The sequence below is a fragment of the Bos taurus genome, chromosome 3, assembly GCF_002263795.3.
Source record: "Bos taurus isolate L1 Dominette 01449 registration number 42190680 breed Hereford chromosome 3, ARS-UCD2.0, whole genome shotgun sequence".
In the NCBI taxonomy this organism is placed as follows: Eukaryota; Metazoa; Chordata; class Mammalia; order Artiodactyla; family Bovidae; genus Bos; species Bos taurus.
The window spans coordinates 69,226,043-69,245,706 of record NC_037330.1 but is presented as its reverse complement, the minus strand read 5'-3'; the positions used below and the strand labels follow the sequence as shown (position 1 = coordinate 69,245,706).

Genomic DNA, 19,664 nt, shown 5'->3' with positions numbered 1-19,664 from the left:
TTTAAATGATAGGAAAAGACATATATCTAAAGAAATATGAAAATAGAGATAAGAGAGACAAATAAACATCTATTTAAACATAATGACCATTTCTACATCTTGGAGATTATGCCTGCATTTCAAAATTATAATTTTTCCAGAGTTTCTCACTAAAAGACAGTTTCCAAATATTACAATCACCTTTGTAACTCAGTCGGAATGAAACTCACTTGTTAAATTTTACCTAGCCAGTTGATCATTCTGTCTGGATTAACTCTCATTTTTAAGCATACTATAACTGAAGGCTGCTTTGGGGAGAAAAAATAATCATCTAACACAGTTAGAAATTGCCTCTGGCACTGTCTGCATTACCCAAGGAAACCAGGATGACAACTGGCAAGGTCTGTTACTTCATAGAGTTGATCCCATTTAGCAACTGTGTTACTTGGTTATGGTACCAGCCGTTGGTCCTGTAACCTGTCCTTTCACCCTGAGAAGGTGAACCTAACTCATTTGAGGGTAGGATGAGAAAAGCAGCAAACACACAGAATCTTTTCTCTTTAGTAAGCACTCTGCTACCATGCCAATGCAGGGAGGGAGAGGCAGTGATGCTTAAACAGCCAGAAGAAGTTCAGGATTTGCATGACCCCTGCTCCACAAAAAAGTGCAGTCAGTTCGGGAGTTCTCCTTGGATCTGGATATACACAGGAACAATCTCAGTGGGCCTCAGATAAAAACCTAGCCACAAAATGATGCTTGCTAAGAGAGCCCAAAAAGGCTAAGGTGATTCTTCCCTTAACCCCCTTTATCAGTCAAGACACCAGTGCTCCATGAATTGGTCAAAACAAGAATGAAATCAAGAGATGAAGTCAGTCCCCATCATGGTAGCCCAGGCACAGACTCTTTAGGCAAAAGACCAGCCAAGGCAAATATTGACATCTAAAAATGGACCAGTAGTTTCTGAAAAATGTTTGTGAGACACTGTGAGCGCTCTTCTTCCAACCTTCTCATTCCAAAAATTCAGAGATCACTTTTCCTATACCACAGTGTTGAATCATTTTTCAATCAATCCACTTACTCATCTGGAAAAGGGGACAGGAATCCCATCCCATGTAGCACAAATATTAGGTGGCATCCAAGACATCATTCACAATAATGGGAAATGCTTTAAAACACTCCTATTTATAATGAGAGCTTTCCTGGTGGCTCAATGGTAAAGAATCCACCTGCCAATGCAGGAGACATGGGTTCAATTCAGGTTGGGAAAATTCCCTGGAGAAGGAAATGGCAATCCATCCCCTAGAGAAGGAAATGGCAATCTACTCCAGTATTTTTGCCTGGGAAATCCCATAGACAGAGGAGCCTGGCAGGCTACTGTCCATGGAGTCATAAAAGAGTCAGGCATAACTTAGCAACTAAACAACAACAGATTTATAATAAGAACTCAAATTCCTTAAAAACTGTATGCTGCCTAATCCAGCATATTAAGTAGAGAAAAAAATCAAAGAGTTGGAAAAACTTGATTTGGAATCAGTTTTCTCACTTCCCAGCTCTGTGACCATGAGCAAATTACTTATTACCTTTAAGCCCAAATTTCTCTTTTGTAAAATAATCACAATAAAATGTATTTCACAATGTAGTTCTGAGGATTACATAAAAAATACAGAAAAAAGAAAAAAGAATGCCTGACCAATGATAAACATTAAATATTCATTTTCTTCCCCCATTTTTTTCTAGTAAAGAAAATATCTGTTAAAATGCTTTTGAATGTTGCATATGGTTGAAGAAATTAACATGCCAGTGTCTTAGCTATGCAACTCTAGTTTATATTGCTAATTTGAAGCAGCTACTATTTATGTATGTGATTATACATAAAATTTGAATGAATTATAACTGGTACCATAATCTGGAACTTTTTCAGAAATATATTGCAGCTTTATTTTAATCCCACTATGGTAAAAAAAGAGAGAAGACCTTGAGCAACTCTTTAGTTGAATAGTGGCATATTTTATGGCCCTTTTTCCATTAAGTCCTTTTTTTGTGTGTTAGATATCATGCATCTTTCAAAATAATTCTGTTCATCTGTCTTTCCAAAGCCTGTTTATGGCCTTTAATTTGAGACAGTATTAGGAGCAAATATGTACAGTCCTGCAAAAAAAAAAAAAAAACAGAGAGAGAGGAAGAAAGGCCTGTTTGATGCAAATAAGACTATGGAGAACAGTCTTATGGCCAAGAACAACAGCAGGCTTGTCCATCTGTCCATCACCAAACTGAGTTGTGCCCACTAGTTATCAACAGGAGGTGGCCATGTGGGCATCACACTAAAATAGAAATTCTGTCATCAGGAAGATAAGGGAGAAAGGAAGAAGAGGATTAACTGCTTCAGAATCAATTTCTGGGTTAGAAGGATTTATACAAAGAATGCTGTTTGTTTCTTACTCATGGACTATAAAGCTTTTATTCATTCATTACACATTTTCTTGGTGCTTTTTAAAAGCTAGGCAATATGCTAGCCACTATGGATACAAAAAATAATTTCCTTTCTTTTTTTTAGTAATTCTGTTGCAGGACAGAGAAGTAAACAATTATAATACAGTAAGATGACAGCTAATGTATATACACGGGCCATAAGAACCCAAAGAAAGAAGTCATTATGTACACCAAAATATGGCAGCTTTACAAATTTGTGAATCATCTTAGCACATGCGTGTGTCATTCAGTCTTGCACAACTGTTTGGAACCCCATGGACTGTAGCCCACCAGGCTCCTCTGTCAATGGATTTTCCAGGCAAGAATACTGGAGCAGGTTGCCGTTTTCTACTCCAGGGGATTTTCCCAACTGGGGATAGAACCCATGTCTCCTGCATTTCCTGCATTGGCAGATGGATTCTTTCCACTGAGCCACCTGGGAAGTCCCATCTTTGCACAGGGGCTATACTAACCTTCTTTGTAATATTTCAGTGTCGTTATACATGCTACTGGAGTGAGAATAACCACAGAAGTAAAACAGAAAATCGAAGAATGAACAGATGGGTTTTGATCAACTTTGCTTATCTTAGGATATAAGGGAACTATTACTGCCCTTACCTTCATTTCTTAAAGCCTTTCCCTTTTAAAGTATGGGTGCATGATTAATTTTTATATAATTCTTAATCTTATTAACTCCATCTAAACATGTCCATTTCTATTTTCTATAATATCAGTATGTTTGAAAGTATGACCATTGGACAATATAGATATGGATATAGGTATAGATATATAGATACATACATATAGATACAGATATAGATATAGAAATAAATGTATAAATAGTTTCTTGGCTTCTGGACATACTAGTAAATTACACATTTCTTAAATTTTACAATGACACATTTTCAAGCAATTGCCTAACAGAAAAGTGAATATAAGGCATAGCCTTTATTGGCATTTAGCAAAATTAAAATGTTAATACAAATAAATCCTCAGTGGCTTTAAAACATACTGTAAAGATTCCTTTTCAATTGCAGAAATGAATCAGGAGTGACTTGAGGCACTCCCATTTAAGCTAAAGTATAAAGTCTGGATAAACTGTCAGCTTGAAAATCCCATTTAAACATCTACTGGCTTTGTTGCTCTTATATGCACTTGGAAACAAAATTTACAACAGTCTCAGACTGAATTTATTATTCATCTCTGAGGCAATTTTGGGTGCTATATCATTTCCCCAAGTCTCATCTTGGTTATCTCTCTAGCACCGGCATTCCTCTTTATTGCCCCTGAAGACATACATTGCCCTGGAGCCGCACGAGTAAAAATGATGGTGTTCCTCTCCCTGACCCTCCCCACAGGTACAAGAGCCCGAGGCACATCCTAAAATGTAGTGCTAGGCATGGGCTGCCATCTATGGGGTCGCACAGAGTCAGACACAACTGAAATGACTTAGCAACAGCAGCAGCAGCAGCAAGCATTACCTTGCCTCAGGTACTAGCACCAGGCCTAACCAGAGTCTGGGTCAGCCTTGAAGAACACACTCCAAAGAGAAAGAGTCACCACTCTCCCTGCCACTGTCCTGTTATCCTGCCTTGGTGGCTGCCGACACTGAAACGCCTTCTGCCCTGGCTAACTCAAGAGCTCACAGTAACACTACCATTATTATGCATGAAACTGACAAGACATCAAAGTCCTAAACTTTATTTCTAATCTCTACTTCGGTCACATAATTAACCTTTTCCACATACCAAATTTTGAACCATAAAAAAGGCTGAAGAATTGATGTTTTTTGAACTGTGGTGATGGAGAAGACTCTTGAGAGTCCCTTGGACTGCAAGGAGATAAAACCAGACAATCCTAAAGGAAATCAACCCTGAACATTCATTGGAAGGACAGATGCTCTAATACTTTGGCCACCTGATGCAAAGAACTGACTCATTGGAAAAGGCCCTGATGCTTGGAAAGATTGAAGGAAGGAGGAGAAGGGGACGACAGAGGATGAGATGATAGGATGGCATCACCAACTCGATAGACATGAGTTTGAACAAATTCTGGGAGATAGTGGAGAAGGCAATGGCAACCCGCTCTAGTACTCTTGCTTGGAAAATCCCACAGATGGAGGAGCCTGGCAGGCTGCAGTCCATGGGGTCACTAAGAGTTGGACACGACTGGGCGACTTCACTTTCACTTTTCACTTTCATGCATTGGAGAAGGAAATGGCAACCCACTCCAGTGTTCTTGCCTGGAGAATCCGAGGGACGGTGGGGCCTGGTGGGCTGCCATCTATGGGGTCGCACAGAGTCAGACACGACTGAAGCGACTTAGCAGCAGCAGCAGTGAAGGACAGGGAAGCTTGGCGTGCTGCAGTCCATAGGATTGCGAAGAGTCAGACACAACTTAGCAACTGAACAACAACAACATTCCAAAATTTAGGTTGTAACTTCTACATAATGAAAACCACAATGCCCATATATAGATATTTGCTTATTGCTTTTCTTCTCTCCATCTATAAGTCTATATATGTAATTCCCGATCACTGTTCTCAAAGTGATTCTCATATTATGACACCTAGCATAACTTCACAGGTAATTTTATGTTTACTGAATATTTTCTATTGATAGTGGTGTCACTGGGGATGCTGTAACTTCTGTGTTCTACTCTAACAAGCATGCAAATGTTGTCCTATGGATGGAAAGTTTTTACCAAGATCTATACTCTTTTCTATGATTTTTCTGATCACATTTTTTAATCTATTACACATGTAAATCCTGCAAAAAAAATTGATTAGAGTTGAGTAATGACTCATGCCCAAGGAGTCTAACATAAATGGCAAAGAGAATGTCATTCATTAATTTGTCAAAGGCCTGCAAGTTACCTGACCCTAAATGAAGGCCAACAGAAACATCAATTAGAAGAAGTTTTAAAAAGCAGATATTACTGTGAAAAAAATGTTTTTTTTCTGATGGTGAAAGTTGTGATGCCTCTTCTAGTTTATGTAATTGCTAATATTCAGGAAGGGTGGTAAATACCAAATGAGCAACAAGGAAAAGAACTGGGTACCTGGACTTCCCTGTGATTCAGATGGTAAAGAATCTGCCTGCAGTGTGGGAGACTGGGGTTCGATCCCTGGGTCAGGATCTCCTGGACAAGGGAACAGGTAGCCACTCCAGTATCCTAGCCTGGAGAATTCCATGGGCAGAGGAGCTTGGCGGGTTATATTCCATGGGATCGCAGAGTCAGACACGGCTGGGCAACTGAAACGTTCACTGTCACCACTCATCCTACAAGTACATCATGGTTCCAAAACTCTAGGAGGATGCCAGTTATGTGATTTTGAGGAACTGCTTTCCCTCAAACATTGTTAGACATGGTAGCAATGTCCTGCTGTTTACATGCCAGTATAAACCACAATATAGCTAAGGTATCATAAAACCCTAGTAATGCTATTTCAAATACACATTTGTAACCTACTTCTGAATTTCAATTTGTGAATAAAATACAAACTACTGTTTATTTACATATACATACTGATTCTCAGACACTGTGTCCATTTGATCCTTACCTTGGTCTAGGAGGTGACTGTTATTCTCTTTGACAAAGGAACAAATAAGCCTAAACAATGAAGTAATCTGCACCAGCATAAGAATGTTAATAATACTGTATATCTGCATAAAAGAAACTGTTCTTTAAATCTGTCATCTCCTACTTGAGGAACAATTGCAGTCCACACTCAGAGGGTAGAGGGTCCCCTAGGACATATTCATGGAGCAGGGGTCCGTGTCAGTGACGCCCACATACTACAATGTGCCTGCAGCCTTCAGGAGCCTAAGCAGATTTAGACACATTCTTGGGCCCATTTTTAGGTCTTGTTAGACCTTTAGATCCTATTTTTAATAACCCTTGTAATCTTTTTAAAATACTCAGCCAAAGATCAAAGCGGCAGCTTAGCTTTAAGCTACAAACTCTATATTTTTCATTTTAATTTGTACTTATACAACATTTTTTTCATAGCAATAAATAGATTTTCTTTCATGAGGGAACAAAATCTGCCCTTAAGGAAAACAGTAATCATTTTCAGCAAACATTTACTAAGTAACTACCTTTTTGAATGTTAAAGGCTAACCCTGAAGAAGGTAAAAAGATAGATAAGACCTGATCTTTCAATGCCAAGGGCTTAAAACCTAATTATGAAGACAGAAATAGTAGAACTCAGGGTCAAAATGTAAAGTGCTTCTTAGTCCCTCTAGAAGGAACAACTTCTGATATCAGGTTGCTTTAAAGAGCTCTGGCTTCCCAGTGAGAAAGGGGGCTGAGAAGAATAATCCTTCAAGAAAATGTCAAGGATTCTGATTCTAGCAATAACTCTTGAGGTGGAGGGAGTGAAGCAGGAGAAAGGGGGCAGTTTCAGAAGTGACTTAAGTTTGCCTGAGGATGTGCTCTTTATAAACCACAGAGCCCATATGTACCATGACTTCCTCAGAATCACAGCTATGGGGAGCCCCCAGGCATGGAAGGAGGATGGCCTGCATCTCAGAGGTCTTGAGAGGAAACCACTGAGAACCACAATGCTGCAGTGTTTCAGGCGCAGCTCCTAGTGACACCATACTATGTTTTCATTTTTCTATTTGTCCTTATTTAATATAGAACAATAATATTTTACACAGACATCTACATCAAGAAGGACTTAATTTGACTAGGTGGTTACCTTTGTCAGTCATTAAGAGGCTGTTGTTTCAGAAGACCTGAACCAGTGCAAAGTTGAGTTGCTTAGAACAGAGTCTGTGATAAAAACAAGTATAAAGATGGTTACCTACAGCAAATGATTTTAACTTATTAAAAACCAACCTTAAGGGAATACTCCCATAACCTACTATGATTTATGATTCCTAGAAATCTATGGCACCCCACTCCAGTACTCCTGCCTAGAAAATCCTATGGATGGAGGAGCCTGGTAGGCTGCAGTCCATGGGGTCGCTAGGAGTCAGACACACTGCGCAACTTCACTTTCACTTTTCACTTTCATGCACTGGAGAAGGAAATGGCAACCCACTCCAGTGTTCTTGCCTGGAGAATCCCAGGGACGGGGGAGCCTGGTGGGCCGCCGTCTATGGGGTCGCACAGAGTCGGACACAACTGAAGCGACTTAGCAGCAGCAGCAGAAATCTAGAGAATTAGCCTAATTCTCTTCTAACATAAAATACTGCGGGTATCTACTCTCTTTTGAGAAGACTTCATTATCTCCTTTACCACTAAAATAAAATTATCAGTGCCACAGTCTCCTAAATCTATCTCCATCCTTATTTTTATTATCTACTCTCATAGTTCACATCCACCTGTTAAGTGCATCTCTAAGCAGTTGATACCTCTGTATTACCTTCCACCTATACGCACCCTTTTTCAGCAGATTTCTGCTTTTATGCTTAGCTGTCACACTGATCAACAAATTGCTTGTGGTAGATGGCATTTTTCTTTTGAGTTTAGCTTTTGTGTTGTTCTAATTTTAGGGAAAGGAGTGTGTGTGTGTGTGTGTGAGAGAGAGAGAGAGAGAGATGATAATGATGATGATATAGCATATAACTGGTAAAAATGTTAGAGAAAAGCATTTTTTAATGAAAGGGAAAAAACCCATTTCACCATGTAGAGATTACTACAAAGATTTTGTTGTTTTTCCTATCAGTCCTTTTTCTCTGTATGTTTTGTAACTTTTTATTTTGAAATAATTTTAGACTTACAAAAGAGCTGCAAAATAGTAGTGAGAGTTCCTGTATGCTCTGTCACCCAGTTTTCCTACTGATAAGTAAACTATGGTAATAGAAGATGTTATCAAAATCCTCTATGTATATTTTGACTAGGTGAAATCATACTTTTTGTTCACTGCTTCTTACATTTAGTATGATAGCACAGGCATTTCTATTATTTAAAATTTCTCAAAAACAACATTTTAATGACCAGGAAATGTCATTAACGTGTGTTAATCAACACACATTAACACTGTTGGATAGACAGATTGCTTACAATTTTTTTCTATTATTAAAAATTCTCATCAACACAGGTTATACATTTTAAAAACATCTACAAATTTTATAGGTCAAAAAATGGTCTCTCATTATAAATTACTTTTTAAATTACCAGGAAGGTGAACATTCTAAATGCTTACTAGTCATTTTTATTTCATCTTTTATAATTATTCATCTGGTTGTTTGCCCATGTACTCAGGGTGTCTGAATGCATTACTTACAAATTTGTGTAAAGCTTGCATATGAAGAATACTCAGCTTTCAACTCAAAGACTGCAAATATCTTTTACCATTTGCCTATTGCAGTTTATTTGATTTGTTTTCATTTTGATAATCCAAAACACTTTGCCAATTGAAAACAAAATATCTTCTTCTAGTAGCAATTTGTAATGGAAAGGCATTTTCATTCTCAAACTCTGATCCCCCAGCCACTAAGCAGCTGAAGATGTGCCTTGTTGGGAATAATGGGAATTTCTTTCCTTAAAAAAGAGCCCATATATTATTCAAATTTGACAAAAGCTGCAAAAGGTTTTGCAGAAGGAATCCCAAGTTATTTTTAAACAAAAGGAATCCAAGTTTTTTTTTTTAATGCTATCTAATACAAAATAAGAACCGTTTCTGAAAGGTTTACTTTATATTGTATGTTCTCTGGCTTTAATTATTTTGTACTGTTTTAGTGTCATCAATATTCATAACTATATAATTAAACTCAAAGCTAATGCTTTATTATTACAAATTGAAAATCAGAAAGCTATATACACAACACCAACAAACTACTTGAGTCCCCAAAACAACCCAACCTTTCTTGTATTTCCTGCCTCTGTCCTTACTGCTCCCATTGCCAGGAATCTCTCTGCTCCATCCGTCCCACCCCCTCCACCAGATGGAAAACTCCTGGGCCTTGTTGTCATTTCCCTCCACCACACCAACCCCTTCTCCCGATACCATCATAATTATTGCATCTGTTCATCTATGTTTACTTTTACTGTCTAATATTAAATTTGTTTTTTATAGCTGTCCCCCCTTCCCAAGTGTCAGTGACCTGAGAACAAGAGAGTTAGTCATCACAGGAGCCCCAGCGTCTAGCAAAGGTTTTGAAATATAATAGGAGCCCTACTGATATCTACGAAATGAACTGAATTATCCACATAAGGTGACAATCTTCAGAAATAGTTATAAGAAGCTCAACCTTGTTTTCCAAATTCTACTAATAAATAATACTGCAAGTTCATCTACCAACTCTGCCATCAGCTCTGCCTCACAGAGTCTACAGTTTCACTTTGGCACTGTCCAGTGCTTTCTATTCACTGATAGTAACTCAGGAAGGAAAGAACACCTTTTCTCAGGCAGATTATTATTAATCGCTCTTTTTATTTCCTTAACTTTTTATTTTGAAATAATTTCAAACTTACACAAGAGTTGGAAGAAGAAAACAAATAACTGTTGTATACCCTTCAATCAAATTCACCATTACCACTTTGCCATATATCTCTTTCTATCCACATACACAAACGCATGCACATCCACAGGATATTTTTCCTGAACCATTTGAGAATTATTTGCAGAATCATGCCTTTTTATCCCTAAGTACTTCATTCTTCTTTCCTAAGAACAAGGACATTCTCTACATGACCACAGATAAATAAACTAGCTACTGGGTTTGTCTGATGTTTCCACATGATTAGATTCAAGTTAAGCATTTTTGGCAAGAATACTATTGAAATGGTGTTGTGACTTTCTCAGTGTATCATGTCAGGAATCAAACTCAGTTTATTCCATCATTATGATGTTAACTTGGATCACTCAATAAAGTAGTGTCAAGTTTCTCCACTGTCAAGTTACCCTTTCTTGCTTTGTAATTAGTAGGTAATCTCTAAGGAGATACTCTGATGACACATAAATATCCCATTCCTCTTCAAGCTTAATACTCATGGATTATTCTTCTGAATCCATTGTTACAATAATGTTTGCAAAATGGCGATTTTCTGCTTCCATTATTCCTTCTACATTTGCTTATGTAGCCATTCTTTTCCTTAAATATCTTTTCCTTGAGTTGTGTTTTTATTCCTTACAAGTATGTCTAAATTCAAGACTTGTTTCAAAAATTATTTTTAGATTTTTAAATGTTATCACATTTTTCTTTAACTTTTCATTTTCAAAGCTACATGTTAAGAAGCCCAGAGCTGACATTTCATATTGCTGCACTTAACTATTTTTGTACTTCATAAAATTTGTTTAAGACTTCCAACTCTTTCTTCAAACTTCTAATTGTAATCCAAGACTAGATCTGTCTCATTACAGTGCTACCTAATCAGTCATGGAAAATGTCTAATTCCTGTCTAAGAATCTTGTTAACATATCTCTGGTTTGTACAGACTCATTTTTATCACATTTCATTGCACAGTGAAGAATAAGAAAGATTTAGTCTAATCCTGCAATTCAGGTACCAATAAACTTCTATTCTACTAGCTTAAGTTTGTGTTCAGACAAAAATCAAAATGAAATCCTCAGAGAATAGACTCATCTAATAACTTTAGTGGGGGGAAAAAAAAAAACTTTGGGAGCTTCTCTGGTGTGTCAGTAGTAAAGATTTCGCCTGCCAGTGCAGGAGACACAGGTTCGATCCCTGATCTGGGAAGATCCCATGTGCTGTGGAGCAACTAACCCATACACCACAATTATCGAGCCTGTTCTCCAGAGCCTGGGAGCCACAACCAGAGCCCACGTGTCTCAACTCCTGAAGTTCGCATGCCCTAGAGCTTGTGCTCTGCAACAAGCGAAGTCACATTAGTGAGAAGCCTGCGCACAGAATAGCTGCCCTTTGCCACAACTAGAGTAAAGCCTACTCAACGATGAAGATCAAATAAAGAAAATCTTAATACTTTGGATGTTAACTTTCTAAAGTTAGATGATTTTGTAAACCTATGCATTTACCTTTAAGTAACTACCATATTAAAAAACAATTTAGGAAATCTTGCTACTGAGTATTACTCAAATTCTTTTTTTCTGAAGTTATATCTCTAGCCTTAAGATTAAGGGCTATGTGTTCCGAAATACGCTGTTTTTTCAAGTCAAGCAGTGCCACTTTGAAAGGACCCACAAATACATATAACTTCAGAGCCAACATCAATTGTGTACAGTGAAAAAATCATTTGAAACTTGGAAACTATGGCATGGAGGATCACAGATTTTCAGATCTCGGTGGTCATATCCAGAAGGCAAGGGGACATGAGGTTATTTGGCCACAATCTATTCATATCAAGTAGATAAAGATGATGTATTAATTAAAAATGCTGAAGAGAGATTGATGATTTGAAGAGCATAGTCCCAGGCTGGTTTCAAGACCCAATTCTGATTTTAGACAGTTGATATTTAAGGAAATTTAGTCAGTTTGTTTAGAACTGACATCAAATTAACCATGCTCTTTTTTCCTGAACTCTGACTTTACATGCAGAGATTTTCCTCTGACTCCTTAACTAGATTCCCATCTTAGTTCATATTCCACCTTGAACCAATGACTGACCTGCTCTGTTGAATACTCACCTGCTGAGATTTTCAAATGTTAGCATAACTGAAGATCCTGTACCACCTAGCTCTTTTTTGTCAGTGTACCTCTGTTAGGGCTTCCCAGTTGGCACTAATAGTAAAGAACCTGCATGTCAATGCAGCAGACATAAGAGACATGGGTTCGATCCCAGGGTCAGGAATATCCCCTGGACGAGGGCATAGCAACCCATTCCAGTATTCTTGCCTAGAAAATCCCATGGACAGAGATGTCTGGCAGGCTACAGTCCATGGGGTTGCATAGAGGCGACTTAGCATGCATGCATACCTCTGTCACTAAACACTGAATTACTCTATCTTACATCCAACATCTGTGATCTTTCTCATTTATTCAAACATTTATGAAGTGCCTCTTCTATGTCAAGTAGTACACTAAGCACAGTGTAAATATTAATGATGAACACAGGTACACTTTAATTCCTGACCTTAAGGAACTTTACATTCTTGTGAGGGTGACAGAGTAAAAAGAACGTTGTAATCGTAAGGTGGGAAACTAGTAGAAGGAAATAGGGAATAATAGAGTTAGGGGAAAACCTCTCAGGGAAGGCAACATTAAGGATGGAGATTTGAAAGATGAAATAAACTAGCCATGTGAAGTACTGCAAAGAGCATTTCAGGTGTGAAATGCATAAAACAGTAGGTGTGAATATTCTAAACAGGCTTGAGAAGCTGAAAGAAATGGAGGCAAGCGCGGCTGCCACATATTAAGGGAAGAGGAAAGATGCTTAAATGAGAAAGAAGAGGCAGAGCAGGAAGACCCTAGTGGGCCAAAAGAAAACATCTTGGGACTTCCCTCGTGGTCCAGTGGTTAAGAATTTGCCTACCAATGCAGGGTACATGGGTTCCATTCCCAGTCCAGGAAGATTCCAGGTGCTGCAGAGGAATTGAACCCATGCTCCACAAAAGAGAAGCCGCTGAAGCAAGAAGCCTGTACACGGCAACTAGAGAGTAGCCCCCCACTTACCACAACTAGAGAAAGTCCACGCACAGCAACAAAGACCCAGCACAGTCAAAAATAAATTAAAAAATTAAAATTAGAAAAATAAGCCACTTGGACTATGATATGATTGCAGTAAGCTACTGAAGGATTTTAAATAAGGATAACTACATGATTTTCATTTTTAAAAGATCAGTGAGTTGAAACAGGTGTTAAAACATGTTCACAGAAGTATTATTCATAATAGCCAAAAAGTGGAAACAATCCAAATGTCCATCAACTGATGAATAAACAAAATGTGATATATTCATACAATAAAATATTGCTCAGCCATAAATGGGAATTAAGGACTGATACATGTTCCATCGAGGATGACCCTTGAAAACATTTCTCACAAAAGAAGCCACACACAAAAGCCACAAATTTTTTTTAAAAAAAAAGGCCACAAATATGATTCCATTTACATGAAGTGTCCAGAATAGACAAATTCATGAAGGCAGAAAGCAGATCACTGGTGTTCAGGGGAAGAAGAGTGGAAAGTGTTTAACAGATCAGGGTTTCTTTTTGAAAGTGTTCTAGAATTAGCTAGTAGTGATGGCTGCAAAACATTGTGAATATATGAAAAGCCACTCAATTGTATACTTCCTAAATGGTTAAAATGACTGACTTCATGTTACATAAATTTTACCTATCTAAAGAAAAATACCACTCTTTGGACAATGCTTGGTTTGTGGGGTGGGGGGAGCGTAGCAACTGCAGGAGGTGGTCTGTAACTGGATTAGGGTGGCGACTGGAGAGGTGAAGGAAAGGGAAAAGATCCACTATGTATTTTGGAGGTAAAATTTACTGTATTTTCTGATGTGAGGAACTGAGAGTGGAGGGAGTGAAGAAGAGAAGGAAGGAAGGATAGAAGTAGGGAGAGAGAGAGAAGAACAGGAGGAGGGAGGGAGGGAGAGATGGAGGGAGGGACCTAGTACCCAGAGGTTTCAGACCTGGAAGAAGAATGTGTTTTAAGAAGAAATGAAGATGTCAGCTTTGGACACCCTAACCTTGAGATGCCCCCAATCCACTGGTTTGGACTACCCACTTTCCAATGAATTATTTTTTAACATTTCTAAACTTCAGTTTCCTCATCTATATAAAATAAGAATATTAAGGGTTCATTGGAGATGGTTGTCATGAGAGTTAAGTTAGGTAACTGATATAAAGTTCTTAGCACAATTTCTAATACATAATAAATCTTGAATCACTATCTGAGATTATCACTGTCATAATCTCTGTCCTGATCTTTATAATTAATCCATAAACTGCCTCTCTGTTCCTTCTTCTAGCACCTGCAGATGCGTGGCCCAAACTAGAGGACTTTGGGGAACAAAGTTTAAGGCTCTCCCTATCTATTTTCTCTTACTGTGCCTGAGTATACAACTGGCCGTGATTGTAGACAATATTGACTGAGGAATATGGTTGGGTAAAAATAATATTCAGATTCCTCAGCCAGGCAAGTATATTCCAGTGGCAGAGAAGGAACACTGAGCTCCAGTAACTGCATGACACTCTCCTTATTAAGAGCATCCAACTCACTTTCTTCTAATTTTTACTTCCTTGGCATCCTCCTGTCTTTAATTTCCCAAGTGTTCTTTTCCTCAGGGAATAAAAGGTTCTGACAAGCTGACATGAATATCTAGTCTACTTGGCAGTTAATTTCCTCATAGAGACTTGTAAATTGATGTCCTGATTTATAGTCAGACTCATAAGTTTGGTGAGAAGGGACCAATCTGCGTGGGCCTGTTAACCTCTGGATGACCACATAATAGCACACTTACTGAACATGAGTGTGTGTGTCAGACTCTGGACAATGATGATCACTAAGGAAGGATACACCCTCTGACACCAAGCTGAAACAGCTAATCATACTTAATGATACAATGTTTCACAGTGTAGTTGTGAATATTAAATGAGTTAATAGATATTAAAGTACCTAACACATTTTAGATTCTCAATAAACTTTATTTTTCAACTCTTTAAGCCATATGCAACACAATGGGGAAAAGACTCATTTGAAAATTTTTTAGATGAACTAAAATGACCCTAAATTTTTCCCCCCACTCCATCCTATATATTTTAGTCCCTCAGTCATGTCTGGCTCTGCACAACCCCAAGGACTGTAGCCCACTAGGCTCCTCTGTTTATGGGATTTCCCAGGCAAGAATAGTGGAGTAGGTTGCCATTCCCTTCTCCAGGAGATCTTACTGACCCAGGTATTGAACCCAGATCTCCTGCATTGCAGGTGGATTCTTTACCATCTGAGATACCAGGGAAGCCCTAACCCTTTCCTCTTAAAAAGAGTACTGGTTTTTTTTTTTTTTTAGTGGCTTCTCATTTGTGCAACGATCCTTTTGCCATTGGCTGTCTTCATAGATATCATTCAGTACTGCTTAGAAGATTCATGCAAATCAAAATTATACCTAAAAATAACCTTATATATTCTGAGGAATAATTTACAAGCTCTGTAACCTTGGACAAGTCACAACCTTTCTCCATGTCTGTGTCTCATAGACAGTAACTATGCCTTACCAGCTCTTCTTATAACATCTTGGTGTTCCTTCCATTTCTGAAATATATTTAACTATATTTACCACTGAATCCTCAGCACTCAGTACAAAGTATGTATTACTGACATGTATGCTGAATGATTGAATAGCTGTATTTTAAGGCTATATTTTCCTAACAACTTTCATAAATAAATCCAATGTTAACAATAAAGGAAATGAAACTCAGTCACTAACTTGCTATCCATAAAACTTTGAAGTTCTTATTTAAAGAAACATAATTTTAAAAATTCATTGATTGATGGTAAAGAACAGATTCTCATGGAAGCTTTTTAAATGCCAATCTTAACACCATTATAATGGGTGGGTAAGTGAGTAGGTGAATTGATGAACCAACTGATAAAATACCTTATTCATATAAAACTGCTGCTGCTGCTGCTGTCACTTCAGTCATATCCAACTCTGTGCGACTCCATAGACGGCAGCCCACCAGGCTCCCCTGTCCCTGGGATTCTCCAGGCAAGAACACTGAAGTGAGTTGCCATTTCCCTCTCCAATGCATGAAAGTGAAAAGTGAAAGGGAAGTCACTCAGTCATGTCCGACTCTTAGCGACCTCATGGACAGCAGCCTACCAGATTCCTCCGTCCATGGGATTTTCCAGGCAAGAGTACTGAAGTGGGGTGCCATTGCCTTCTCTGTCATATAAAACTATATCCTGCTAAATTATTTAAGAGCATAAATTTCCAGGTCAGTTTTTTTTTTTCACTTCTCCCCACCTCTGAATGCTCAGAAAATCTTATTCACAATAACTAATTCAAGAAATCTATCCCTCTGGATTTTTTGTCATGCTTAAGAAATGATGACACCCTTCAATACTGACTATCAACACAGTATATAAGAAGAGGCTCCATTTGTGGCTCTTTGATTCTGTAGTGGTATCTTTACTTTCTAGATGTTAGCTTTACTTTACTATCTCACTCTTCCCACACTGATAAGAATAAAGTAATTATAAATAACTTTCCCATCCCTTTCACTTTTATTAATAAACAATTTCAAGCATGTAGAGGATCTTTAAAAATTCTATTTCAACTTATTACTGATGACATAATACATAAGTCTGAAAATCCACCTGAAAATTAATATATAAAGTCAAGAATAGAAAAACTTGAGCTTGCAGAAAACATTTTATTGCCTTTCCTAATAAACCTTATGTTTCCAGAAAAAGTATTAGAACTGTATTTGTTTTGTTCTTATATCCATAATCACTATAGACTAAATAAAATTATTTATATTGTCTAGACTTTAGCTTCCCTCAATTAAATGTAGTTCAATGGAATAAATATTATTGACTACCTGCTGGGAGCCAGACCCTATACCAGGTTCTTAGGAATCAAAGATTAATAAGACATTTTCTAATTCTCATGAAGTTCACAGCTTAATTAGTATATTGGTTTTTGTTTTACAAAACCTCAGCCTCATTCTCATTCCAATCAGAATTGCTCTACTTTTACCAGCTGCATATTTTAGGGCTTAATAAAGTACTGCCTTAAGATGTCTGGAAAAAAAAAATCACTGCTCTGGAGGAAGTTATGGGCATTGTACTTGTTGTACAGGTAATAATTGTATTTTCTCAGCCTGGGTTCCTCAGAATACAGAACCTAAGACAAAGAAGTATGTTTCAGGGAACAAAATCTTGGGAAGAAGGAACAAAGAGGGGAAGAAAGGAGAGTCAGAAAAAGATTTATTATTGAATTGACTGGACACAGAAACAGAAGGTTGGATACTGAGTCTTATAGGAATACTAATAACCTCTCAGGAAAAGAAAGCACAAAGCATTTACCTGTCACGCGAGTGTATGTTCCTCGATTCTTTGTCTCATCACAACAAAGATTTGTCTCTTGAGGGGGAAATGTTAGGTAGGTAGAATAGGAAAAAGGAGTCCAAAATGGTGGTGGCTAAAAGACAAGGAAGGTCAAAGGAAGGTCCGAGGATCAGAGTGAAGACTTCAGAGAGAACAAACAGCACTCCTGGCTAAGCCCAATTTGCATAGGGCTCCTCCCAGGTGGAGGAAAAATCATATAAAAGGAGGAGCCAAAGCGCTTTCTCAGGGACTCTCCCGCATGCGTGCGCTCTTTTCTTTCTCTGTCTCTCTCTCTCTCCTGCTATCTTCTAAATAAAATAGAGCTGTAACACTGATTTGCCTAAGAGCTGTAGCACAGTTTGTCCAAGACCCGAGAGCTGTGACACGCCGAGGGCTTTAATGTCCATTGCTCCAAATCTTTGTTGTGACGAGACAAAGAACTGAGGAACATACACTCGTGTGACAATTTCCTTTAGGATGGACCGGTTGGATCTCCTTGCTGTCCAAGGGACTCTCAAAAGTCTTCTCCAACACCACAGTTCAAAAGCATCAATTCTTCAGCACTCAGCTTTCTTTATAGTCCAACTCTCACATCCATACATGACTACTGGAAAAACCATAGCTTTGACTACAGGGACCTTTGTTGGCAAAGTAATGTCTCTACTTTTTAATATGCTGTCTAGGTTGGTCATAGAGCAACTCAAGGAGCAAGCGCCTTTTAATTTCTAGGAGGTAACTTAGTACCAGAAAAAAAAGGTGGGGGGGGGGCGGGCATTTGAGTGATTTTTTTTTTTTCACTAACATACTTGCTTTATTTTTTATTCTTTTTAAATTGAAAATGTGGTATGTTAAAATGATTTTTTAAAAGATGAACACTGAAAACTTGATCTCCTTCCCACCCTAGGTGTCCAGTCACCTTCCACAAAGATGGTCCCTTAATAGTATTTTATGGATCTTTCCAGAAATGCCATTTACTCTTTTAAGAAAAAATTTAAAAATGAGGGCATAACAAACTCAAGTTGTCCTGAATTTGTGAGGTCTTTCCAATATAAAGATGTAGTTTTTCTTTTGCTGTCAAAAAAGATCTAGTGATAGTCTGACACTGTAAATGTCCCTTTTCCCAATTACGTTTCACCACATGGTTTTGAGCGTGCATTGATAATCCTGGTATGAATCATTTGAGTGATTTTAAATGGAAAAGTGAATTTAGGAAAGGGTGTAAATGGAATAATTCTGATTAACATTATTATATTTGTGAAATGAGAAATGTGATGTATGTAAAGGATTTAGGAAACACAAAAAGGTAGAATATTACTTTTATTAACACACAGACTATGCTATGTTAGGATATATATATTGTCAGCCCTAGACAATCACTAAAAATAATAAAAGGTAGAGCTAAGATATCAATAGACGAAAAGACCCTGATGCTGGGAAAGACTGAGGCAAGAGAAGGGGACAACAGAGGATGAGATGGTTGAATGGCATCACCAAGTCAATGGACATGAGTTTGAGCAAGCTCCAGGAGATGGTGAGGGACAGGGAAGCCTGGAATGCTGCAGTCCATGGAGTCATAAAGAGTCGGACACAACTGAGTGACTGAACAACAAATTTTTGAATATGGTGCTAAAGAATGTTCTAATTTAATTATTTTATAGGTAGCTATCCAGTTTTCCCAGCACCACTTATTGAAATTACTGTCTTCTCCCCATTGTGTATTCTTGCCTCTGGAGTCATAGATTAATTGACCATAAGTGTGGGTTTATACCTGAGCTCTCTATGTTGTTCCATTGATCTATCAGTCTGTTTTTATGCCAGTACCGTATTGTTTTAATTACTATAGCTTTGTAGTATAAAACTCCTAGAGGAAAAAATAAGCAGAACACTCTTTGACATAAATCACAGCAATATTTTTGGATCCATCTCCTAAAGGAAATAAAAGCAAATAATAAATGGGACCTAGATAAACAAAAGCTTTTGCACAGCAAAGGAAACCACCAAAACAAAAAGACAACCTACTAAATGGGAGAAAATATTTGTAAATGATATGACTGATAGGGATTAATATTCAATATATATAAATGGTTCATACAATGCAACATTTAAAAAAATTTTTTTTAATGGGGAGGGAATTCCCTGGCAGTATAGTGGTTAGGACTCAGCACTTTCATTACCAGGGTCTGGGTTCAGTCCCTGGTCAGGGAACTAAGATCCTGCAAGCCATGCCACGGAGCAAAAAATTAAAAAGGAGGCAGAAGAACTGAATAAATATTTTTCCAAAGAGGAAA

The 19,664-nt window shown here is 37.9% G+C and overlaps 1 protein-coding gene across 4 annotated transcripts in view; it reads right to left on the bottom strand.

Annotated features, from left to right (window-relative positions):
* Positions 1-19,664, bottom strand: part of SLC44A5 (solute carrier family 44 member 5) — a 427,045-nt gene that overhangs the window by 338,244 nt on the left and 69,137 nt on the right. The window contains exon 2 of one of the 4 annotated variants that reach the window (XM_059884630.1): positions 7,154-7,227. Coding sequence (XP_059740613.1) covers positions 7,154-7,166 — 13 coding nt within the window. The 5' untranslated portion in view covers positions 7,167-7,227. 4 annotated transcript variants of the gene reach the window in all.